This window comes from Dipodomys merriami, unplaced genomic scaffold (assembly GCF_024711535.1).
Source record: "Dipodomys merriami isolate MVZ:Mamm:240054 unplaced genomic scaffold, mDipMer1.0.p SCAF_24, whole genome shotgun sequence".
Lineage (NCBI taxonomy): Eukaryota > Metazoa > Chordata > Mammalia > Rodentia > Heteromyidae > Dipodomys > Dipodomys merriami.
The window spans coordinates 18,706,864-18,734,068 of record NW_027203826.1 but is presented as its reverse complement, the minus strand read 5'-3'; the positions used below and the strand labels follow the sequence as shown (position 1 = coordinate 18,734,068).

The following is a 27,205-nucleotide window of genomic DNA, read 5'->3' as shown; positions in this document are numbered from 1 at the left end:
TTTTGAGCCACAGGATAGCACTTTTGTAGGAGGGCTGAGGCTCAGAACAGTAGTATGTGGACCTCTGGGATTCCTTACCATTTAGTGATAGTTGAAATTATAGACAAGGGCCAGGTTGTCCTAAGAAAGTGGACAGAGAGAATAGAGCGCAAAGACAGACTGCAGGAGATCCCTGAATTAAAAATGATCTGGGATGAGGGTTGACAGGGAATTAGCAGAGCATGAAGATGCAGATTGGTGGAGAGTATTAGTAGGAAAATTAAGAGGGGGGGAAGGAGCGGGAGGGAGGGAGGGAGGGAAGGAGGGAGGGAGAGAGAGAAAGAGAGAGAGAGAGAGAGAGAGAGAGAGAGAGAGAGAGAGAGAGAGAGAGAGAGAGAGAGAGAGAGAGAGAGAGAGAATGCAGAAGGGAATGGTTCTTAAGATCAATACTGAGCAAGAAACTTAGTACTACTTCATTGGTCTGAGAAACACTGACCTTTTTCTGTTCTCTTGCTGGAAGTAAGTATCATCTCTTTATAGACGGCAGAGGTTACTCTGTCTTAGAGTCCCTGTGTGTATATGCAAAGTCCTTCAGGTTCTGGGCTTCTGTCACAGGAAGGAACAATCATCCCTACTTGGGCATTTTTGTACTGAGAGGAGGGCAAGCAGGGTGTGAGGGGTCCAGTGCCTTAATTTTAGCAAGACTCCTGGAGCTCCTTGGAATGCAAGCATTATTTCTACAAAAATAGAAAGTATTATTATTATTACATCTTTGTTCTGTCTCAGAGCCAAACACTAGAGTCCTCAATACTGTATTTATTTCTCTGAACTTTTGGAGGGGTGGGGACAAACAGGACATTTAGGTTGCTAAGTGATGGGGCTTCTAAAAATAATGAGATTCCCCAAGGACTCCTATTGTTTTGGCTAAGGTAAGAGAAAGCCAAGGTCAAGTTCTGGACTGGCCAGACCTCCTCTGGAGGTGGCCTTAGGGCATCCTGTTGAGGAATGACAGGATCTACTCTCCCTCTCCATTCCTACCTGTATCCCCTTAGGGCTTACTTCTTCAGGAAATTGCAGGGAAAACTGTGCCTCCCCCTGCTTGAATCCAAGAGCCTTGCCTTTGCAGGCAGCCCTGGTGGTTGCCATGGTGATGTGGGTGGTTGGGGAAGGCAGTGATGCAGTATTTGGCCTGTAAGACTGAGGTCCCTAATGCAGGCTGCTTGGATCTCCGGCTCCTGATGCCCTTGGCGGTTCTTTTAGGCTTCTTCTTGCATCATTGAATATTCAGATCCCAGAATTGCTAACATCTCCCAATTCTGGAAGGTGTTCATGGGACGGGTATTCACTGTGACCTTAGTGGGAGAAGGAATGTGCATAAGAGAACTCCATGCAGGGGAGAGAGGTTGAACTGGTAGATTCTGAGAACTGAAGAAAGCGTTTAAGATCATCGAACTCATCAACATCCTTAACAGCTTTACACTCAGCCCCTGCTCGGACTCCCCTTGTGATGGGGAACTCATTACGTGCCAAAACACACATTTCCTCCATTCCTGTGGCAAAATCTGGACTCTTCTTATTTGATTATACACTAAGCAAATTGTGCAATAAGAAAAGAAGTATGAGATTTTGTGGTAGTTACTTGCCACCAAAGTATCCTTTTCTCCATTTTCATCTGACATCATTTGCCTATCATCTCTTCCCAGCTAAGGGTCTCAGTATTGCTTTTGAAACATGGCACTCAATACTTAGCATAGCACTCTAGCTGTTCTGACTGTGGATTATTTTAGAATGGATGACAGCAGAGTTAGTGAATGGTCTGAAGTTGTTTTGTGGTCTCCTGATAACACCATTGGCTGATATGAGTTTTTTTTTCCTTTTTATCTTTTCTTCTTCTTGTGCTGGCACTAGAGTTTGAATTGAGAACCTCTTCATGTGATAGAAAGACTTGACTGTTTTGCTCAAGGCTAGTACCCTACTTGAACCATACTTCCACTTCTGGCTTTTTGCTGCTGAACTGGAGATAAGAGTCTCATACTACTTTCTCAGCTGTTTTCAAACCTGGATCCTCAGATCTCAGCATCCTGATGGTGTAAAGCTCTTGTTAATCTGTCCTTTCCAGATCATTTACATATAAATAGCTGGTACTATTCTCTACTTTGATAATTTTTGCTATTGTCATTTAAGCAGTTGATAAAAGTTATTGAAATAACAACAATAGTGACAGAACTCATGACTCCAGAGGCCATCCTGTAGGTTGCAATTATAATCGCATTAACAGTTAATGTGTATTGTTATTATGCCCATCCAACACTTGTTTTCTCTGCTTTTTTTGGTCTGTCAGCTATTGGTCTGCTGAGATACTTCTATTGTTAACATTTTACTCTTATTAATGAGGAAGTAGATCCACAGAGAGGTTAGGTAACTAGCTGAAGTCACATAGGCTCTAAATAGCAAAGTCAGTATTTGAATATAGTGTTTTATTCATGATCGATGAAATTTTGGAGAATTTGCAAATGACAGAAACTGACAGAGTAGCACTCTTCCATTGGGACAGTGTAGCATAAAAGATTTTGTCAAGCTGCTTGCTGAAATCTAGCGATACCAAATGTTAAGAATTTTCTTGATTGATTTGCCCCAATAATCCTATTGAAAAAAGAAAATTTAATGCATAATGTACGAAATTAAAACTGAGTGAAAGGGTGGGTTGGAGAAGAATAGGGAAGAATGATGAAAAGAGTGACATTGATCAAGATTCATTGTATTCATATACTACATTGTGGAATTGTAATTCCTTTGTACAACTCCTTACCGATAAAAATAAAGTTTTGAAAAAGTGACCCATTTTTAAGTTCTGCAATGTATTGTAATTATGTAATTTTAATCAAAATAATATTCCAAATATCTTAACAATAATAAAAACAATTCCTTTGTTAAATGGCAGCTCTTTTAGTACAACTATTTAGAGAATTTTTTAATAAAAGAAAGAAAAAAGAATAAGAAACAAGAAACAAGGTTAGCTTGGCTCCATATATTCCAAGTAACCCATACTAATTCAGATCATAAGAAACAAAGAGTGTAGATAGCACTTGCTTACCTCTGTGCTAGCACTGAGCTAAGTTTGTCCATGTAGGTTTTGAACATCTTGCTCTGTTTCTACTCCCAAACTCTGCAATTCTTTTGGGATTGCTAATGAACTCACTGGTTACCATTCTAGAACCATCTTTTTTTTTTTTTTTTTTGGAGAAGGGAAATGAAGACATTGACTCTGGTTTCGAAGGTCTCTGCTTTTATTTCCAATCTCTCCTAAGCTGACAGTTTGGATGTTCTGTCAATGCTGGATGTCAATGAGCACTGACTTTGGAAGCAGGAGACTGGGGTGCGAGTCCACTTCTACTGCATTTTTTAATCTATGAAGACAGCTTCAAGCTGTTTACTTCCTTCCGTTTTGGCTTCCTCCTCTTGAGTATGTGGAGAAAAATCCCTGTGCAGAATATTTCTGGGGATGGGGAATAGGAGAACAGGTGAATTCTCACAGAGAAGAAGGGGTATGTACAAGTGGTGCTTACACTTCAAATGCAGACACAGTTGAGTCATTATTATTTTAGATAGTCAGGTGTTTTTCCTTATATTGTCTCTGATCTGGATTTTCCCTTGTCTCTGAACAGAATTTGTTTTATCCTTTTCCGTTTCTTTTTTTATATTTATAAGGCACTCAGAGGAATGGCTCAATATTGATTACTAAATCCAGAAAGGAATATCAGCCAGCTGTTCTCTCTAAGTTGTCTGGAGGAGGAAGAGCTAGCCTTGAAGACTCAAGGAGGAAAGGAGTGTCCCTTCACAGTTCTCCCATCCCCAGTGTAACTACCTTGCCTGTTCCCCTCCAGAAAAGACCCTTAAAAGAGAAAGCCACATGGAATATGGAGGGAGGGACCCTGTTCATTGATTTGCATTGTCCTTTGCCTTCTACCCTTCCCCAGCCTTAGTAGGCTCCTGTAGTTTCACCTGCAGTTTTTTCTGAGATGACAGTGAGCGGGAGCAATGCACACAGAGACAGCAAGCTATATCCACCCAGGCTCCTGCAGTCCCATTTTTCTCATAGGAGAAAGCTAATTTCTGAAGGAATAGGCAAGAGACTTGCACAATGCAGACAGGGAGGACTACTACCTTTCATTGCTAGACTTGGTTCTTGACAGATACGATCTACTCTATATGATTACCAACTCTAAGGAGACAAGAAATTGCATGTGTTCATATCAATATAAAGTAAGCATATGTGCTTGCAGGAGTGAAGCAATAAGTGATTGGAAGGAAAAATTCTTCCCTACTCAAGCTGTGTCTCCGATCTCTCTGAACTGTGTACCCTTTCTTAAGCTTGTGAAGAGGAAAGAAGTTCAGAGAAGCTCCTTCAATCTAGTCTTTAGAAATGAATGCTCTGAGATGGATGGAAATGTGGGTCTAGATCAGCAGATCATTTTGGAAGGGTCCAGGTGAGCTTAATCTCCAGCTAGCATCCTCAACTTTGTTGTGCAAGTGATGGTGGCCAGCTGTTCTCCTTTATCCCTGAGGATGTCACCAGAGGGAAGGGTGCAGCCTGGCATTTCTGGCATATATGATTACAGACTAGAGTAGTCCTGGGTGTCTTCTTATTGCATATATTGCAGTGTAGCATCGACAGTCCTTTTTCTTCTGGGGTGGAAGGAATCAAGTCAACTTCATGCAGGCTTCTGGCTCCAGAGAGTGAAGTCTCACACATTTTCATTCTCTGATCAACCTCCTTGTGTCCTCTCTATAGCCTCCTGTAAAACTAGAATATGAATAAGGAAGCAATACTTACTTTTTTTTTTAAAAAAAAGGGATCCCTTCATAATTACAGTAGTTCTTAACTATTGAAAGGGACTCAGAAAGGAGCAGGGGCCAGTGCGGGGAGGCGGCAGGAGTAGAGCAGGCTGGATCGTCTCCTCTGCACAGCATGGCCAGCGAACCCCTTGACCACTGGCCTGTACCTCTGTTCCTTTTCAAGATCTCCACAAGTGACCTGAAGAAGGGTCACATGAACTAAGGACCTACTTCAGTGCATTGGCTCAGAGGGTGCTTGGCCTCGGGCCATGTGTTGGGGCTGGAAGGATAAAGTTGAGGCAGGGGGCTGTGTGTGGTCATATTGAGTTAATGAAATACTAAAGCCTGCAGAGCTGAGGGACTCGGCTTCTTAATTACTAGAGTCAAGACCAAAATGTGTTTTGTGCAGCAGCAGCTTCTGCTACAAAGAGGTGTAAATGCAGGTTTAGAAGGAGAATGAGGGATAATTTGCTAGTTCACAGCCTTTCTTACAGTTCACACAGAATTTTTAGAACCCTTCCTATTCTTCTTAAGTGTGTCAGAGAAGGTGAGATCAGCAGACATGGAAATCACATGGTATCACAACAGGCAGCCTCGCTGGGTCCCTCTGTGGCTTACTGGGGAAGGAGCGTGAGGGGCTGGGGTAGTATGTTGGGTTTCATCTCAGGGACTGTGCAGGATCAGCATCTCCGTCATCTTCCAGGTTCTGGCTCCTGGAAGGTTCAGCCTGCTGTTCCCAAGCAGTGTGCTCTGACTGTCCCACGAGGAATATACAGCCATGAGCTTGCCCCATGAGGGCACGGAGAGGAGCAAAAGGTGGGAATGGAGGGATCCCATGCAAGGGCTGGTGGGAAGACTCTGTGTTGACCCAGGAGCATCTTCTGATTTTGCTCTCTAGCCCTAGTTTTCCCTCTAACAAATGACATCACACGAACTTTATTTAGGTTACCCTTTGTTATCCTGGGCTACCTCCATTCTTTCTGACTGCGTCACACATTTTGCTAGCACCTGGTGCAAACATGTCCTCTGGACGTGCTGAGCACTCTGGGAAAATGGAGATAACCAGTTTCCTTTTCACTCCATTGATTGCCTGCAAGCTCAGAACCTTGTTTCCTCACAGCAGGCCTGGTGAGGCTCTTCTTGCTTGGCTCCCCTTGGGCAGAGAATTCTCCTTCCTGTCCACTCTCTGAGCCACCACAGGCCACCCTCCAAAAGCATAGCTTTGCTTATGTTATCCTCCTTGTTGAATTTCATCAGTTGCTCTTCATATTCCTGAGAAGACACAGAACTGGCTTCATAGTGCTTTGTGGGGAAGGACATGAGTGGGTGGGGCACATTAAGGAAATGACAAGGCAGCCCAAGGGGTATAAGCTCTGGCCTGCTGTGACCAGATGCTGGGGTAGACAAGATTCAGAACAACTCACTCTTAAACTCAGTTCAAGTCAGGCTGCCTCTGCAGGGGTTTTGAACTTGGACTACCTTTGAAGAAATAAAAAGGTTGGAGTTTTACCTAAAGAGTGAGTTAAAGGAATAAGAAATAAGAGAGGAATAGGATGCATACTGGTAAAAGATGATAATCACAGGAGGAAATAACACTTGTTTTGGAATACCTGGAAGGTACAGTCCTGAAGCTGCTTGAAGAATCACTCCAAATTCAAGGGTGGATATTTGTGACTTGAAGAATCCAACAGAAGCCTGAATCTTCTTAGTCTCTCTCTGTCTGTCTCTTTGTCTGTCTGTCTGTCTCTCTATATATGCATATATATGTACATATATAGTCTTTACATATTCTTGATTATAGAAGAGATATGTTTTTATTGAGAAAAATCTGGAAAGTATAGATAAGCATAAAGAAAACAATAGTCAACCCTTATCTATTGGGAACATGTTCAAGTTCTTTACTAGATACTGAGACCAGAGATATTACACACCTACTACAATAACTAAAAGTCTAGAAGCACTCTGACAATATGCTGTGATCAAAGATACACAACTGCATCCTCTCTCTTATTTCCTTTTACTTTATCACTTAAAAAGAAACACTTTATGGCTTACTCTTGGATATGAAGTGATTCCAAAATGCACAGAATCACTACCCTTGTGCTTTGGGGCCATTGTTAAGTAATATATGGACTACTGGAACACAAGCATGACAATATTACAATAGCCTTCTGATAACAGAGCCAGCTCCTGAATAATTAACAGGCAGATAGTCTATACAGGGCAGATACCTTTGGTAAAGGAACAATTTATGTTCTGGTTGAGACAGAATAGAATGGTTTGAGATTTAATCATGTCTATAAGAATAGCATGCAATTTAAAATTTATAAATTGTTTATCTCTGGATTTCTATTTAATATTTTTAGGGTATAAGTAACTAAAACCTTGGGAAAAATGTAACTGTAAAAGGGGGGGTGAGCATTGCTAACCATTTTTGGTATATTTCCTTTCAGTCTTTTTTTTATGATTTCACATTATGGAATTGATACTGTAGATAAAATGTTTTCTCCTTGAAATTATACTTCTTTCATGTTATTAAAAGTTCTATAGCATTTCAGAGGCTACATAGTATTCTATTGAAGGCACTATATTTTACTCAATCATTCCTCTATTGTTCCTACACCAAGGAGACTCTGTGGGATATGGAATAGAAACTCTTCTAGAAATTAAATGTAAAATTACCCTAAGATTCAGCAGTTCTGCTGAATCAAAGACTTGAACAGATCTGCACATCCATATTCCCAGCAATCTTTGTCACAATCTCCAGAAAGTAGAAACAAATTGATAGATTTGCCATTGATAGATGGATGAATTAATATACAAAATATAATATGTAATTTTATTCAACCTTAAAAAAGGAAGGAAATCCTAACATGAAACATGGATGGAACTTGAAGGCATTGTGCCTAGTGCAGTAAAGGAGACAGACAGGGAAAGCCATTATATAATCTACTTAGATTACAATGTAAAGTAGTTAAGTTCAGAGACAGGAAGTGGAAGGAAATAGTCTGGGGCTGGTAGGAGGTGAGATTTAGTGTTTAGTGGGGACAGAGTTTCAGCTAGAGATGATGCAGTGTTTCTGTACATAGTACCTAGGCTAACCGCCCCCCAAATGGTAAAATGGTAAATTTTATGTGATGTGTATTTTATCATAATTACAAACCCAATGATCAATCATTTTTCTGAAGTCAGGTTTGCTGAGTGCAATTTGATTAGAGTAGAATTAGTCATTTTTAGAAATAAAACTGTGCATTTTGGAAAATACATATGGTTGACTAGCTATAAGCCTTATCAAGATAAGTAATACTTCTGTCACCCTCAGAATTCCCTCAACTCCTTTCTAGTCTTCCCTAGCCTCTAGCAATTACAGATCTGTTTGTCCTCAGAGATTTGCCTTTTCCAGAATTTCAGGTAAACAGAATCTGTACAGTACCTTCTGGTTCTGACATCATTTAGGGGAGAGCTTTTGAAAGTTGTCCGTGGTTGTTTATGCTGTCACTTTGTTTATTCACCAGTTGAGGGACTATTTGGGTTGTTTTTACTCTGGATGATTATAGATAGAGTTGTGATAAATAATTGTTCATTGCTGGGTGAAATGGTAAACGTGTGTAACGCTATAGGGAACTGCCAAATCTTTCCCAAAATTCCCAGAAGAAATATGTGATTTCCATTTTCTCTCTGGCGTTTGTTATCGCCAGGCTTTCTATTGTTTGTTTTATCTTTTAGCCTTCTAACAGGTATGTAGGAATAACATTATGGATTTAACTTTCATTTTGCTAATAACTGAAATGTTGCTTCTTTCATGTGTTTTTCCTCCCTCCCTCCCTCCCTCCCTCCCTCCCTCCCTCCCTCCCTCCCTCCCTCCCTCCCTCCCTCCCTCCCTCCCTCCCTCTCTCCCTTCCTTCCTTCCTGCCTCTCTTCCTTTCTTCCTTCCTTCCTTCCTTCCTTCCTTCCTTCCTTCCTTCCTTCCTTCCTTCCTTCCTTCCTTCCTTCCTCCTTTTTTTCCTTCCTTCTTTCTTCCTGTCCACATCTCTCTTTGTTGAAGCTGCTGTTTACTTCTTTTGGCCATTTTAAAATTGGGTTATTTATTTCCCTTTTTTGGTAGTTCTGGAATTTAAACTTAGGGAACTTGCTAAGCAGGCTCTCTACCACTTGAGCCAAGTCTAGCCCTTCTTTTCTTACTCCAGTTAATCTGAAATCAGAGTTCTTTTTTTGCCAGGTGGTCTTAGGCTGTGATTTTCCTATTTACTCTTACCTTTTCAGCTTGGATGACATGCACAGGCATATACCCAGTTTTTTTTTTTCTGTTGAGATAGAGTCTCATGTATTTTTTGCCTGGGTTGACCTGGACCTTTGATCCTCCTGATCTTAGTCTCCTAAGTAGATAGGATAATATGCATGGAGCCACCAATGCTTTTCAAATTTAAATGGTTTATTTCATTATTTAGTTGTAGGTGATTTTCAGAAAACCTTTAGAAAGTAGAAAAATTCCATATGCCAAATTTTCTTTTTTTTAAATAAGTATTTTTTGTTGTGAAACTACCATACACAGGAGTTACAATTACATGAGCAAGGTAGTAAGCACATTTCTTATCAAGCATTGTTGCCTCCTCCTTTGTTTTTCCCCTACCATCCCTGCCCTCCCATTTCCATGACTACATTTTCTTGATTCATTTTTCTATTGAAGGGCATCTGGGCTGATTGTATCCCTTGGCTATGGTGAATAGTGCTTCATTGGACATGTTTTTGCTGGTGGCTTTACTATATTCTAATTTGTAATCTCTGGAATGGAATTGTAGCGTAGCTTTATGTTTAATTTTTTGAAGAACTTCTATACTGCTTCCACTAACTGTATTAAGGTCCCCTTTTGGCCACATCCTCACCAGTATTGGTTATTGCTTATTTTCTTGATCATGGCCATTCTGATTGGAGTGATGGGGGATCTCAGAATTGTTTCAATTTATATTGCCTTTATTGCCAAAGATATTGAAAGAATGATATTGTATCATTTTAAAAGAAATGGAAAGATCTGAGGAAAAAATTACATTAAATGAAGCAAGCCAGGCACAGAGAAAAAGGATGCATGTTTTCCCTTATATGTATGAATAAGAATTAGTTTATACACTTTTAAGTAAATACACTGGGTGGTATGTAAGTGTGTACAAATGTATTAACAGAAACATGGTAGATTGAGAGGAGAACTCAGATAGTGTTATTCCTTGGAAAGGTAAAATACAACATAACAAACACCAGGAAGTGGGTACTTGAAAAGAGTCGGGTAGGGTCAAGGGGAAAGAGTAGATGAAGACATAGGAAAAGATGAGGAGAGTGCAGGCGAGGATTCAAAGCATATCCTACAAAGTGAGTGAGCAGGGGAAGGATGAGTAAGAACATTGAAAGGGGTGACATTGATCAAGATGCATTGTATTCCTAAACCACTGTGTTAAGTGGCCACTCCTTTGTACAACTACTTAAAGATAATTTTTTAAAAAAGAAAATGGAAAAAAGAAAATAGAAAAGATTTTGAATGTTTCACTATTATAGATAATACTTTAATATCCATATTTTAGATATTTATGCATTGTATAAACAGCATCTAACATTATATGTGAGTATTGTATGTATAACACTGTTTATAAAAATTTGCCTTCATTTTTGACGTGTATACTTAAAACAGTTTCCTAAAACTACTAGAGCTGAAGAGAGTAAATATCTTCAACATTCTGTATACTTGCCCAACAATTTATAAAATTGTTGTTCCAATTTATTGTCCTTCCAGTGGTGGTAGTTTGGTATTTTGTTTTAAAAATAAATTTCTTAGCTTACAAGGCTATAGATCCTTTTAATATAATCAATATATACTCTATGTTACTTCTTATTATCTACACCTTGGTATTTGTAACAGGAAAAAAAACATCTTTATTGATATTACTGTTTTACATGCATAGACACTCCTCCAAAAAAAAATTAAAAACCCACAGAAGCAATTAGGTCCAAGAGCTTGGTTTTAAAAATTTTTTTATATTTTTAAAGTAGTTGTACAAAGGAGTTACCATTCAGCAAAGCAGTTTATGACTACTCCCCTCCCCCTTTTATTTGATGCTCATTTATCACAGAAGTTCCTCATGGCTGTGATTAAACAGGATGAGTTACAAAGCCCAGGAAGCTTAGTGTCAGGGTTGGCCATTTACAGTATTTTCATTTTTTCATAAAATATTAACTGGATCTCAGCCTGGTTTCTTTCATGCTCAGAGGCCAGGAGGTAATTTGCATAGCTGGCAAGGTAAAAATAACTTCAGAGCTGAAGAGAAATATCATTGCCATTAGGTTAAACTTGGACACTGGGTGCCAGTATTTCTGTGAAGGGGCAGTAATCTCTTTGCCTAGACTCCATGATTAATAAATGCCCTGCATTGTTCCATATTAATAGAAAGAGATGCTCTTTAAAAGTCTTCTGAGAAAAATGATCATGCTACTTAATTTTCTTGTTGTGAGCATAACCTCTACAGCTGTTTAAGACCCTAGCTTTTGATTCATAATCAAAGGACCATTTAAACCATTTTTTTTCTGTGCTTACATATCATTATCCAATGCATTTGGGTCCCAAACAGTCCCTGTATATGAATACCATTTGTTTTAATTATTAAAATTGCTTGTATTTTTATTATATTCTAACTAGGCAGTATGGGTAGTGATATGACTCAGAAGCAATGAAATGAATTTTGGTTTAATGACTCTAAAAAGTAAAAGGCAATTTGGTTCCTCTGACAAATGGCGTTGGTTCATCTGGGGCTCTACAGACAGTTGATATTTTCTAACAGCTCTAGGCTGCCTCTTCATCAAACCTGTAATTATAGGTTTGTCTTCTGTGCAAGTATGGGAAATCATCTAGGTATTTTTTTTTAATGCTTGTCATGCTAGAAGAAAGATAGCACATGCCTGTCTCACAAATCAATCGTTTAGGCATTGTAGGCAGAACTTGGAAAGTAGAACAGTGGACAAATGATATTTTTCCAAAAATTTATGAATCTCTTTTGTTGGTGTCATTGATTTAAAAAGGTTTTACAATAGCTATGTGCATATGATCATATAAAAGGACACTTATCGCAATGAGCTCCAAAAATGGAAGCAAGAGGTTTTTTATTGTAGTGTATTTTCTTCTTTCCTTTCTTTCTATGGTTCATTCCCTTCTGTAGTTGTTTCTTATTTTTGTACCCTTTCTCTTGTGTTTAAGTTTATCTGATTTGGGGAGGGGAAGGAAAAGCACAGAAACTGTGGGACAAAGGGTAGTCAGCAGTGAAATCCACTAGACACTGTGATGGAAATGAACTGTACAACTTGGGGGAGAGAGAGAAGTTGGGAGGGGAAAAACTGGGAGACAAACGAGGGAGGAGGTGACAATGTTCAAAAGGAGATCTACTCATTAACTGACTTATGTAGCTGTAACCCCTTTGTACATCACCTTTACAATAAAACTTTTTTTAAATAAAGGTTTTAAAAACTCAAGTAGATTCTTCAAGCTAGATATTTCCCAGACAGCCCCAAAAGGGTAGCCATCTGACAACACTGGGAAGGAGAATTGTATTACTTAGGTTTTTTTTTCCTTCCTACTTTGAAGGATTCCTTGGTCAGCTTTCTATCTCTGTAAACCACACTCATAGGTGTTAGGTGCTTTGGCAAGAGAACTCTGGTGCTCTCAAGAATCATGAATGAGCATAATTTTTAGTCTCTCATTCAGGAAAGAGAGAGCATTATTTCAAGTATCTTTGGAAATAATTCACTTCTTAGTGTAACATGAAAAAAAAAGAAAGCTTATATATTCTCTGATATATTGACTCCATGCTAGGGGCATGGTTCTGAGCTTTTATTTTTCTTCTTTACCTTATATGTCTCTTGTAGTTGTAGTTAAGCTAGTCATACCAGATTTCATTTTGGCTTCATTTCCAGTTGGTATTGTCTGGATAAAATAGTAGGTAGTTATTGGGCTCGTTTGAGTACGATGAGGTTTTTCAGAAAAAAGAGGCATCTCTTAGAACTACCATGTTGCAGAAAGATCAGGAAATAGGCTAGGAATTTGCAGACTCCATCTCCAGGTCCCGTGCAATTCCTCCCTCACTACTTTCATTCCTTCTCACCTCTGCTCATTTCTTCTTGCCTCTCTTGTTCCAAAGACTCTCTCCTGTGAGTGAGAGAGAACATGGCTGACAGTGACTCTTGAGGCTTTCTTTTTACAGGGCTCCAGCTGCTTCAGAACAGAGCACCCAAACCTGACTGTCCTAAGTCCAAACACACCAGGGAAAGGAATTCCTGTTCCTGAACCTACCATGCTGAGCAATGTCATGCAAGAACACTGCAGTTGGGAGGAAGATATGTAGGGATGGAGAGTAGGTGGAAGAGGAGGAATGCAGGCAGTAGGTGGTGGCTACATAACCTGTCTCTAGAGTGTGGCACTGGAGTTCATGAGTGCATTCTATCAAGGCTAGGGCTGGGGGCTTGACTGGCATGGATTATTAGCTAGATTCCCTCCCTTAGCCCAGCTCTACTGTGTGCCTGGCTAGCACTATCACAGTGGCAAGTGTGTGGGTGGATGCTCAACCGAAGTCCCTCGCCACTACTAGAAAAACAACTCAAAGAACATGTATTTATGCTAGTGAGCCCTTATAATGTGGGATTTCCCTCAGCAGCAATTTGCCTTCTTTGCCAACTCTCTGTAGCACAGTTCTGGTTCCAGTCACACGATGCTGTAATCAGAGGGCACCATGAGGCTCTGTAGAGAGGCAGCTCTGTGGTTGTCCTAGAGAGAGCAAAAGTCAAATATATGTGCCTTTGGGATGTATTTGTAGCTATTAGCCAATATCTTTTGTAGTTACCCAAAGCACTCCCAATTTGGACTCTAAATTTTTGGGTCGGTGTCTCAGTTTGACTCTGTTTGTGATCTCAGTGATTGTAGGCTACTCAGTTTCCCTTTCTGAGCCACAGTCATTATCATTTTCTTTCCTCCTCTTTCTTCTCCTTTCCATTCTCCTCCTCTGTGATACTGAGGATTAGCTCAGAGCCTCATACTTGCAAGACAAGTGTTCTACCACTTGAGCTGTGCTATGCCCTAGTTCTTTTGCTTTTAGTTTATTTTTCTGAGGCTGGCCCCAGAGTGATCCATCATTGCCACCTGAATAGCTAGGATTCCAGAAGTGTGCCATGCAAAGGACATAGCTAGCAAGATCAATAGAAAGCCCAGGGATTGGGAGAAGATCTTCACTAGCCATACAACAGACAAGGGTCTCATATCTAAAACATACTTGGAACTCAAAAAATTAAATCCCCCAAAAACAAATCCTCAAAGGAACAACTGCCCTATAAATAAGTGAGCTAAAGACTTAAAGAGAAATTTCTCTGAAGAGGAAATAAGAATAGCCAATAGATACATGAAGAAATGCTCAACCTCTCTAGCCATAAAAGAAATGCAAATCAAAACAACTCTGAGATATCACCTCATCCCAGTTAGAATGACTATAATCAAGAACTCTAATCACAACAGATGCTGGAGGGGATATGGCCAGAAGGGAACCCTACTGCGTTGTTGGTGGGAGTATAAACTTGTTCAACCACTTTGGAAACAGTATGGAGGTTACTCAAAAGACTCCACATAGAGTTCCCCTATGACCCAGCAATCCCACTTTTGGGCATTTACCCAAATGATCACAAACAAGACTATACTAAAGCTACCAGCACAACTATGTTTATGGAAGCATTATTTACCATAGCTAAGATATGGAATCAACCTAGGTGCCCCTCAGTAGATGAATGGATCAAGAAAATGTGATATATATATATATATATATATATATATATATATATATATATATATATATATATATGGAATTCTATGCCTCCATCAGAAAGAATGACATTGCCCCATTTGTTAGGAAATGGAAAGACTTGGAATAAATTATATTACGTGAAGTCAGCCAGGCCCAAAGAAACATAGGTCCCATGGTTTCCCTTATTTACAATAACTAGTATATGTCTGAGACAAGCAGAAATAGTCAGATAAGTTGATATTAGGTGAAATGAGCCTCAAAATAAGGACTCAAAGGTTTTTCTTTCTTGCTATTATTTCTAACATATTTATAAGATTATTTCTTTGTTGCTTTGTATGTCCCTCCCCCATGGTATAACCCCTGTTTACACTATATTTGATGTTGGTATACTTTGTGGAAGAGAAGGGAAAAAAATCATTTAAATAGGGATACAGGTAGACCCATTGCAACAATGAAATGTACAAGATGTTATGTCAAAAAATGAACTTTACAACTTTGGGGTGGGGGGGGCAGGGATGGGGAGATGGGAAGGAGGCAACAATGCTTGATAAGAAGTGTACTCATTACCTTGCTCATGTAATTGTAACCCCTATGTACAGTATTTTCACAAAAAAAGAACTTGACAATAAAAAAAGAAGTGTGCCATGATGCCCAAACCATTATTTTTCAAACTTATGAAATAGGGATAGTGGTACTCAGATAGATCCAGGCTGTGTGAACTGTGAACCAATGAGATTGCTTTCTTTTTGTCTTTGTTATCATCACTCTGCCTTGGATGGCGTAATAGCATGTCTCCCCATCTCTTAATCTCTTAGCATTTCTCTCTGCTGGTTCTGAATGAATAATCAGGGTCTTTCTCAGAAAAGAGAAAAGGAACCCAGAACTATTGGGTGGAGCCTGACTCGTGGTTTTTGTGATTTTGTTTGTGTGTGTGTGTGTGTGTGTGTGTGTGTGTGTGCACGTGCGCACACGCATGTTTGCATTTCATTGTGGCTTTCTGTATTTGTTTGTTATTTAGCATAATTTGGGGAAACTCTTCTTTGGGTTAAGGCTCTTTGTGGACACACATTGTGATCCAGCTTGATATACCCCTGGGAAGTGTTTTTAGAAAAAATAGAGGTGTTTCATCAATGCTGATGATCTATCACAATTAAAACTTGTGGCTTAGGTCATTCTGGCAACCTCTCATTTTTAACTAAAATGGGCTATGTGCATTTTCTCCCTGTATAGGTCTGCCTAGGTGTAAACACATACCATTACCTTCAGTCATCTGTTAAACATCTTCCCATAGGAAGAAGGTTAGATTAGAGTCCCTATAGCAATACTTCTCAATGTCCCCTTAGCCCAACCAGGGACATTTGATAATGTCTGGAGACATTTTGTCTCAGCTGGTAGAAGTGTCGGTATCTAGTTGTTACAGGCCAGGGATGCTGTTAAAATCCATCATGCAAAGGTCAGCCACCCACAACCAAGAATTATCTGTCCCCAAATGTCAGTACAACCTCTTCTTGTCACGATGTGGTTTGATTATTGAGCTTTCATTTGATGGAGAAGGAGAGAAATCACTTTGGGGCCATGATTTTTCTTATCATCAAAAGGCATATTTAGGGGCTACCCACTAAGATTCATCTGAAATTAAATGGGAACCCCATTTTAAATTCCAGAAGTAGTCGCCTTACTTTTATTGAAGACAGAGCCACTTGTTCCCTCCTGCAAATGTCATAGATCTTTCTTAGTTAAAAGGACAAGTTGACCCTTCCTGCCTTCCCATCTTCCTAAGAATATTAGGACTCTGTGTCGATTATTTTTGTGTGTGTGTGGGTCAGTGGAACAGTCAAAGAAATAAAAGAAGGAAGAAAAAGCTGTGTCCCAATTTCAGACCCAGAAACATTAAGCAATGCCTACAACTAAGCAAAAAACAAAACCAACAGCAAAAAAACAAATCAGAAACCTTATAATTACCTAGGGTAGTTTTGCTGGGTATATGTAATGCAAAGGGGACTGCCCAATCTACATAAGATACCAGAAGAGATAACAGGTTTCTTCTTAGAATGCTATGTCCTAAGTTCTTGGAAAAGTGCAATAAAGCCTCCTATTTTTTTCTCCTAGTTTGTTTCTTTGTGAACAATTCAATGCATGAGGACCTTTAAAAAAATAAAATGAAATCAAGCCTTAGAAATTGATTCCTAAATCAAATCACACGTTCAGTAATTTATTTAAAAGAAATAGCAACATATTCAGTGTAATTCAGTAGATTTCTAATAGATGGTAATAATTTACAGTGAGGTTAAAGTGCTCTCGGGTTGGATCTCTGATTATATGGTACCATGGACATAGTGCAGGTCCACTGATGTGTTGTCTGTAGATGAGTTCCATCAATCTGCATGTGGAGGAGGGTATTTTCTATCCCTGAATGGGAGTTTTCTTGGGTACCACTGCTGAGCTTATTGCTAGGGAAGTAGTCATAGTAGCTCCCATCACCTGGGAGCTGGCTTTAAAGTAAGTCAGAAGGACTCATGCTAATTATTATTGACAATCAGAGTTCCATTCTACAATCTAAGAATGATATGTGGCCAGTGTTAAATGTTGAACAGCTCTCTGGATTCTGGATGTTGCAAGGAAGGGGAGACAAGCTGGAGGATGGGGATGAGGTTTTGCTGTACTTTTCAAAGAACTTTGGCCATAGCATTCTAAGAAGAAACCTGTTCCTTCTTCTGTTACCTCCCCCCCCCCACTCACACATACACACCCTTCAAAACTGCAGCTCAGAGTGATAACTGTATAATCTGCATAACTTGAATTGGTGATAGAGGTTAGATGTGAAGCTCACTAGTATGATTGGAGATCATCTATTTTACCCCTCTCCCTTTTTTTCAGAATCTTAACTTGACTACCTTTGGATTGTAGATCTTTTCTAAGGAAGAGGTCATCTGGGCTCTTGAGTCTGAATCATTTTGTTTAGCCAGGGAGAGAAGGTAAGGGAGAGGTGGTCCTGACTGGAAAGATGGTAGGCTGGAAAGGAAGAGGTGAATTAGGAGATGTCTTTGGAGGAAGGGCAGGACACATGTTGGTGTCTTCTTGGAGGTAACAAAAATGAAGGAAGCAACAATGGTGGCATGCTTCTGAAGGGACATAGCCACTCAATCTGTGAACTGCCAATGGAAATGACATCCTCGCTCGGCTCTCCTGGGAATCTGACTTGAATTAGACTCCTTCCTTCCTGCTTCCTTCTCCTGGTCCTCTCATAATGTAGGCTGGTTAAACACTTAACACCCTTTGCTAGTGTTAATCAGCCTTTTTCTCACAGATGCTAATAGACAGCTTGCCTTTCAAAGGATAATACAGTTTTCCCTTGGTATTTATATGAACAGAGGCAGACAGGTGATTTCTGGAGCTGAGGAGGCAATGATCCTGGGTTTAATGCTAGAAGACCTCTGATTTGTTTCTCTTTTCAGAAGAGAACTAGCACATTTGTTTAGGGTCAGGGTAACCTCTCAAAGGAGAGCTGTTTACCTGGTCATTTCTGATCAGCACCTGCGTTAGCTTTCTATTACAATCACAAAATATCAACTTTAAGGTTTAAGTAAAAGGATGTGTACTACAGTACTCTTCATGGTACTAGAAGAGTACTTCAAAACTGGAGATATATTCTTGTGTGTGCGTTTGTGTGTGTGTGTCTGTGTGTGTGTGTGTGTGATGTGTAAACATGCACAGGTGCACACCAGTACTGAGGCTATGCGGTCTCATTTAGCTTTTTTTCATAGGTACTCTTCAGCATTGAGAAAGAGAGAAAATCTTAAGGGAGGAGAAAGCTGGAGACAAGGTCCTGGGTGTGATTTTGGGAAACTGGGGAACAGATATATTCAGCCATGGTCTTGCAGTTGGTGGCAGGGATGTGGAAGTATCTCATAGCTGCTAAGTAAGACCCTTGCATTGTATATTATGCTTTTACTTTTCTCTTTTAAGTTATAATTACTTTCCCTCCCTTTCCCTTTTGGTGAGCCTTCCTGTTTCTCTGACATTTCTCCTCCACCAGCATTTCTTTCGTATTTTCTTTCTTGCCATGTCTCCAGTTTGGCTGCTTCCTCTTTCCTAGCATCTAATTCTCTTTTCCAACTCCCATGTTTTCCTTTTAATTCATGAGACCTCTTTGCCTTTGAACTTTTGCCTTTCTCCTTCAAGCCCCTATATTCTGAGAACATACTTGTCTTAAACTCAGGATCAAGGAGGAAATTTTCCTTTGCACAGCTCTTTGTATAATGCGAAAGAGCATCTCATGAGTATCTGGTATCCTAGGAAACGAATAGAGCAGTAGTTTCTGAGCATGGCCTGACTTTTGCACACTGTGATTGTGAGACACCAAGAAAGGAGAATCTCACACCTGGCTTCAGTGCTGCACATTTTGCCTCTGTCAGAAAAAGAAGCCAAACAAGGAACCCATTTTCCTACCTTTCTCTATCACTCCACCAATCATTAAAATTGCTTCACCTTACTTGTTTCCTCTTTACAAAAATATTTCCCCCCTTTTCTGTGGTGTTTCCATATTTCTCCTTGTTTGTTTTTCTTTTTAGTTTCCCCTTAGCTATTAGAAATTATATCACCCTCTTCCTAACATCTTTCTTTGGCATTGGAAGATACAGTCAAACAGTGTCAGAAATTCTGCTTCTTGTGTGTCCCTACTTTTCAGATGAAGGTGTAGGAATTTGTGTGAAGGATGATAGAGAAATTTGGGAGACTTGGATGCTTCTTGAAGTTCTTCATGGGAAACAGGATTTCTTTCTGTTTCTTATTTGGAGGTAATATGAACATAGAATTGTAGGCTGAAAGAAATCTCCATTGCTTATTTAAATAAGCTTTAGCCCAGTATGGACACCCTCTGCTTCTTTACTGTTGCTCTGCAGCCTGGTTTTGATTCTTACCAGCACTGGGAGTGTACTAACATGTAAGTACCAGCTGAATTCCTGGCTGGCACTGCTCCTACACACTCATTCCCACGATTATGTTGTCCTAGATCTGCATTATTGGTACCTATTAATTGGTATCTGCTTCCTAGAACTATATAGTCCAAATTTTTAGACAATTCTCTTTTGAAGATCAAAGATATGTCAACTGTTGAAGGCACTTCAACTATCTTCTTTTATTCTTGAAGAATATCAGAGGTTCCACCAAAAATAATTAAATGAAATAAATCATTCTTGGTACCCTTTGACTATAATAGAAAAGCTCAATTTTCTGATGACTCATTTCCCAGTACAGGATAGCTCAGAGTCCTAAAGAAGTGTTGCTCACAGGGCTAGAGATGTTGCACAAGGGGTATAACAAACACAAAGCTATGAGTTCAAATCCCAGTACCACTAAAAGAAGTATTATCTCACAGAATAAAGATTGAAACCAGCAAATTTAAATTTAATATTAAGTTGATGTTGTGAGTCTTTGTGTCAGAAATAATGCCAATTTTAGTTTTCATCATTTCAAGTATACTCTTTATGTTTTGTTTTTTGAGGCAGTCTTGCTCTATAACCTAGGTTGGCTTAGAATTCCTGATCTTCCTTCTGGTAATATCTTCCCACTGGTAAAATTCAATACCATGTTGCTTTCTTTCTACATCTAGCCATGGCACATCTCACTTGGTTTTTTTGTTTTGTTTTGTTTTTTTGTTGGTAGTGGGACCCAAACTCTGGGCCTGGGTGCTGCCCCTCAGCTCTTCAGCTCAAGGCTAGCGCCCTACCACTTGAGCCACAGCGCCACTTCTGGCATTTCTCTGCTTATGTGGTGCTGAGGAATCGAACCCAGGGCCTCATGCATGCGAGGCAAGCGCTCTACCACTGAGCCACCTTCCCAGCCCTCACTTTTAGATGAGAAAAGTGAAGCTCTCACATAACCTAGTTTGCAAGTGAATGAGTCATGACCTTATCATGCTTCTTCTAACTCTTAGTCCTTCACTAATATGTGTGTCCTTGTCTTCCCAAAGTATGTTCATTGTCATGAAATTACATGCAATAAACTATCTCGTGTGTATACAATTTAATAGGATTCTTACACATTTGTGTGTGTAGTGAATGTGTATAGATGTGTGCTTTTCTGGATATGGGCTGTGGAAGACAGAAACAGTAGTAAAGAAATCTAGTCAAGTCAAAGTGTAGTTTGAGGCAATTATAAAAATGCTAATAATGTATGATAACCACTGAAGCTGTCTTCCAGTTTTGATCATCTATGTAATCAACTTGTTACCAATCCCAGGTGTCAAGGTGCAGAGGAATGAGTCACTCCTTCAGAGTTAACCCAAAGGAATTACGGGAAAAGAGGTGCAATGTAGGAGGAGTTAGGAAAAACTTTGAAATTAAAAACCCAAACAACAACTATGAAGGCCTGCTAGGTTGGAAAGAGGAGAAGGAGTCTGGCAAGAGGCGAAGAGGAGAGGGATGCATCAGGAAGAGGGACAGTTCTGGGATGTAGGCTGGGGCCCTTGTGTTGTTCTTTTCATGATGTGGGACTGAGATTCTGGTATGATGAGAACGTTTCTTTCTTTGCAAAGTAAAACCCAGATGGCTAAATTTAATTCTATTCGACACCACTGGTGATTCACCCGGGCTCAGGTGCGCCCACATACAGCTGGCACCAGCTCTGTGTGCCTGTCAGGCTGAGTCTGCAGCAGCCCAGCTTTCCTGTGGAGCAGGAGGGGCAGGCGGGCTGTAGTCACCTTGACTTTTCTGTGTCTCCATCTGCAGCATCCTGGCCACTGCAGGAACGCACTTCAACACCCACGTGGACCTGAGGACCCTCCGGGCTGTGCGGGTCCTGAGGCCCTTGAAGCTTGTGTCAGGAATACCTAGTGAGCAACTCTTTGTTTGTATTTTTCCTCTTTCTGCTCTGCTTGCATCTTTATTGGTGTATTTCTCAACGGGATCCAGAGTCTGAAACCAATTGGGCTAAAGTGGAAATGAATCCTGGGAGGATGCCCCAGTGGTAATAATAGAGTGGAGATGTTAGCAATTGAGCACAACATCCAACTTTTAGATTTAATTTTTTTTCCTAGACTTAAATGATAGTAAGAGATTTTTCACAGAAAATTAGGAAAGTAAAGAAAGTGATTTAAAAAAGAACATCACTCTTAATCCTATTACTCAGAGATAACTTGTTAATGCTACAGAATATATTTTCTCCATTCAGTTTTCCTGAATATCATATGTGTATCTAGTTTTGTGTGCTGAAGTAGGGATTTTTATGTGGCTAAACAACATAAAAAATTAAATAAGTACTGGGCCTGAGTGGCTCAGGCCTGTCATCCTAGCTATTGAGGAGGCTGAAATCTGAGGATCAAGGTTCAAAGTCAGCCCAGGAAGACTTTTGTGGCTCAAGTGGTAGAGCACACACAGCCTTGAGCAAGAAAACTTAAGTGAGAGTGTAAGGATTTGAGTTCAAGTCTCAGAACTGGCACAAACTAATAAAATAAAACACATAAAATAAATAAAAGTCATCTCCAGTTATGAAGTATTCTTCCAGTACTATGAGAGTACCGCAGAGGATACCCTTTTACTTAAATGTTGACCCAAATCACTAATCATTTTCTCAGGCCAGCATCCTGGAAGTACAAGGTCTGGGTCATAGGCTTTGGCATTTTCTCAACGGTGTTGTGCCAACTGTGTTTCTCCCACAGGGAATGAGAGAATGGCTCTGAGACCCAGTGACGGGGAAGAGCAACTTTGTCCCTGCTTTTGTAGATTTGTAGCTTAGCAGGGAGAAGCCTTGTTTCCTTTAGGGAAGGAACACACTCTAATACGTTTCTTCTATAAGAGGAATCCAGAAGACAACATAGATGGAACAAGAGAAAGGGTAATAAACTAGCTTGTCACTGAGCAAGAAAGAGTGAAGAGAAAAGAGGGGAAAGAAGAGGAAGTATGATGGCCATCCTTAGCTTAATTTGCTCTGGCTATTTCTATGAATGGCAGTGTCATCTCAAAAGTGATGGTTCTTCCCGTCCCCGCCCCCCCCCCCCAAGACTTGCCCTCCTTCTAGGGCTTCATGACCTTCCCTTCTCTCCCTTTAGGCCTGCAGATTGTGCTCAAGTCCATCATGAAGGCCATGGTGCCTCTCCTGCAGATTGGCCTTCTGCTCTTCTTTGCCATCCTGATGTTTGCCATCATTGGCTTGGAATTCTACAGTGGGAAGTTACACCGAGCATGCTTCATGAACAATTCAGGTATTTTCTATCTTCTTACTCTTCTTTCTTGCCCTTCTGGTCATGGGGGGGGGGAGGGGGGGCTGGCAATTTCAGGACATTTAAAGCCCTAAAAATATCTTCTGTTCTCAATCCTAGAATTAGAATGAGATGCATCCAAAGTCAGCAGCCTTTTGAGTCACATCCAGTGTAAAAAATCTCCACATAAGCCAGGTTCTAGTGGCTCATGACTATTATCTTAGCTATCTAGCTGTCTAAGAGCTGAGAATCATTGTTCAAAGCCAGCCCAGGCAATAAAATTCATGAGACTCATATTCAATTAACCACCAAAAAACTGAAACTGGAACTGCTGCTCAATTGATAGAACATTAGTCTTGAGTGAAAAAGCTAAAGGACAATGTCCAGGCCCTGAGCTTAAGCCCCTATACTAGCATGCAAGCATACACGTGTATACACACACACACACACACACACACACACACACACACAGACACACACACACACACACACACACACACAGACACACACACACACACACACACACACACACACACACACACACACACACACACACCTCCCCCCCCTACTTAAAACTGATACTCAAAAAGGAGTACCCTTTTAGGCTATAGCTAGAGACCTAGGAGACCAGACTTAGACTAGAAACTGTTAGGCAGGACATTGCCCCATTTGTTAGGAAATGGAAAGACTTGGAAAAAATTATATTAAGTGAAGTATGCCAGGCCCAAAGAAACATAGGTCCCATGATTTCCCTTATTTGCAATAACTAGTATATGTCTGAGATAAGCGGAAACGGTCAGATAAGTTGATGTTAGATGAAATGAACCCCAAGATAGACACAAGTGTTTTTTCTTTCTTGCTATTGTTTCTAACACATTTATAAGATGATTTCTTTGTTGCTTTGTATGTCCCTCCCCCACAGTATAACCCCTGTTTTCACTGTATTTGATGTTGGTATAATCTGAGGAGGGGAAGGGACAAAACAAATTGTTTAAATAGGGATACAGGTGGACCCATTGCAACAATGAGATGTACAAGACGTTATATCAAAAAACAAACTTTACAACTTTGTCGGGGGGGGGGGTTGGGGAGGTGAGATGGGAGGGCAGGGATGGTGAGGGGAAACAAAGGAGGAGGCAACAATGCTTGATAAGAAATGTACTCATTGTACTCATTACCTTGCTCAAGTAATTGTAACCCCTCTGTATGGTATTTTCACACACACACACACACACACACACACAAACAGAAGAAAAAACTGTTAGGCAGCTTCTTTCTATGTGCTGTTTTGACCTATGTCATGTGTGGAATAACTGAGGGAGCTCTGAGCTTGGCATGAGTTGTGCTTTGGAGAGTTTGTGGGATGTGTAAACCTTAGATTCTCATCTCTGTAGCTTATTTTTTCCATGTTGAATAGAATACCCTAGGATAGTAGGGGATAAGTTGAAGCATTTCGAAATTAGGTCCCATGTTTTTTTGTGAAAAGACTTCAAAGAATTTTCATTGTTACCTTTTATTCAAAACTAGAAATCCATGTCAGAAAAAAACAAGGAGTTCAACTCTACTAAAAGTCTGTAGTTTAGGGTGACATCAATCAAGATTCATTGTATTCATAAAGTGATTTCTTGAATTACTAACTCTTTTGTACAACTACTTAAAGATAATTTAAAAAAATCAACCCTGTAATGTATAACTTTCCCCCAAGAAACCCAGAGTTTAGCTTGGCATCTCAAGTCAGAAAATGGGTAGAATCTGCCTTTATTTCAGAGACTTTATTAGGACTCAGAGGCCCATTCCTATAAATCCCTGCAGTAGTCCAAGTTAGGGTGGATGCTGGAGCCTGTGCAAGTGGAAGAAAGGCACCATTCTCCGAGGTCACTGAGAAACCAGAGATGATTCATAAACTTGAAGGGAGACGAGGACAGGGAGGAGAGGGGGCACGAGGCAAGGAGGGCAAGTCTGTGTGTTGATGGAATCACTTGTTTGTGGATCTCCGGGGTCATATCCAAACTCATGCTAAGTGCCATATCATTTATCCCCCACCCTCCAAATATGTCCGCAGGTATTCTAGAAGGATTTGACCCCCCGCATCCATGTGGTGTGCAGGGCTGCCCGGCTGGTTATGAATGCAAGGACTGGATCGGCCCCAATGATGGAATCACCCAGTTTGATAACATCCTTTTTGCTGTGCTGACTGTTTTCCAGTGCATCACCATGGAAGGGTGGACCACCGTGCTGTACAATGTGAGTGGAGCTAATGGGATGGAGGTGGAGGAGGTGGAGGAGCTTGCAGGAGGCTTCCTGTGTGTTTGGGCTGCGTTGTCTGGGGACAGAAAGGATGGGGATAGGTTAGGGGAATGCATACTCAATTGTGTCCTCAGCTGTGGAAGTACATAGCCTTTTACCATAGTTCAGACATTGTGCTCTGTGCTGGATGGATGAATAAACTAATTAAATCAGATTGTTTTAAGTTATAGGGTGTGTTGATTTAACATGATGGTGGGGACACTGAGGTGTAGGATTCTTGCTTACTCTACTCAGAGAACTCGCCATGAAATTTGGAAGCAGTTACAGTGTTTGTTGACCCCAGTTTTCTGTTAGAGTCAGCTGGGAACTTCAAAAATTATATCACTTGGACTCTACTCCCAGTCAATTAAGTAGGGGCTATCTTGGGGTGAAGGCCTATTGTTGACAACTTTTTAAAAAAGCTTCTGTGCTGATTTTAATATGCACTGTCAAGAATTGGCTGCATTATAAGTACAGTGGAAGGAAGCATGGCTAATTCAAAGATCCATCAGGAGGGCTTGGTGGAAAGTCAGATTCCCAAGGCCTCTCTATGGACTCTATCTAGTTGGTCTAATACGCTTCTTACAGATCTGTTGGGGATTGGCGTGATCAGACATGTTTGGAAGGTTCTGAGTTAGGATAAGGCTGTCTGGGCCTCCTGTCAGGGATGTTGGAGAAATCTGCAGAGAGACAGACATTCCACAAGGTGACCACGAAGTCTCTTCTGCCTTCTAGAGTCTGATTTTGCTAAGGCATCCCAAAGCATGGTGCAAAGTCCAAGTTCAAAGAATGAGAGATGAAAAACAAAAAGAGGGATGGGAAGGTGAAGGGTTTGAGGCCTATGAGGCCAAAGTGGGCACCACATTTGGGGAAGGACTATCAGCCTTCTGTGCCTGGGAAGAGCAAGGCAGGTGCCTTCAGAATGAGTCTGTGCATACTTGTGCACATGGCCTGACTTTACCTTCACAGGCCCTCTTCTCCTGATCTTTTAAGTCTGTTTAGAACTCATTGGGTGAGTGTGGAGAAGGAAATGCTATATCTTAGGAGAGTCTTAGCCAGATATTAAGGGTTGTTTCCCATGCATGAGGCCTGTGCATGTAGTTACTTAATAGGGGCTGAGTATAGTCAACCCTACTTTTTCACAGGTTCAATATCTATGGGATTCAACCAACTAAGGATGGAAAATATTCAAGGAAATAGTTAGGTGGTTGCTGACATGTGCATTGTCATTAGGCCTATGACAGATGTTTTTACTAATCATATATAGATTTTTTTCATTATTCCCTAAACAATACACTATAATACATGCTTATATAACATTGACATTATGTTAGATATACTAAGTAATATAAAGATGAGCTAAAGGATATAGGAAGATGTGTATAGCTATATGAAAATACTGTGCCATTTTATATCAGGAACTTGAGCAACCTCAGATTTTAGTAGCAACTGAATCACTCCTAAATCAGTTTTCTGCAGACCTTACAAACATGGATCCATTCCTAGTAGCATGCAAAAGAACCGAGAAGCCTGGATGAAAGATGCATACACTGTTAGGCTAAATTTTCAAAGGACAGCTTAGAAGTCTTAAGGACCAGCGAATGCTCTGTAAACCCAGAGAGCTCAGCTGTGATCCAGAGACTCCTGGAGAACACTGGGATTTTTATCAGCTGTGGGAGGTAGCAGGAAGCAGAGAAGGGAGGCAAGTTTGAGGAGCGCAGTCACTCCTCATTTGAGAGAGAAAGGTTGTCTTGAGGCCACGTCACTCAGATGAGCCAGACATCTCAAGAAATTACAGCACTGGCCCTGCAGTGGCTGGTGTCATGTCTTCGGGTTTGAGGAGTGATGTACTTCAATTATATGTGTAGACTCACCTAAGTGATGTGATAAATGCATTGAAAGTGTAAAAGGAGAAGTGTTGCATTTGAGGATATAGGTGTGATCTGTTGGTCCTCTGTTGGTCTTCTGTAGCCAAGGCTTACATGGTACCAAGAAATGGGGACAAAGCTGAAAAAAAATAACTTGCCTTTCTTCTTGCTTGCTTTGCTTCCTTCCTTCCTTCCTTCCTTCCTTCCTTCCTTCCTTCCTT

The 27,205-nt window shown here is 40.5% G+C and overlaps 1 protein-coding gene across 9 annotated transcripts in view; it reads left to right on the top strand.

The window, feature by feature from the left end:
* Cacna1e (calcium voltage-gated channel subunit alpha1 E) overlaps window positions 1–27,205 on the top strand; it is a 468,612-nt gene that overhangs the window by 230,841 nt on the left and 210,566 nt on the right. For all 9 annotated transcript variants that reach the window (XM_070034322.1, XM_070034321.1, XM_070034325.1 and 6 more), the window contains exons 6-8: window positions 21,362–21,465; window positions 22,681–22,833; window positions 24,893–25,074. In XM_070034322.1, coding sequence (XP_069890423.1) covers window positions 21,362–21,465; window positions 22,681–22,833; window positions 24,893–25,074 — 439 coding nt within the window. The remainder of the gene's footprint in view (window positions 1–21,361; window positions 21,466–22,680; window positions 22,834–24,892; window positions 25,075–27,205) is intronic.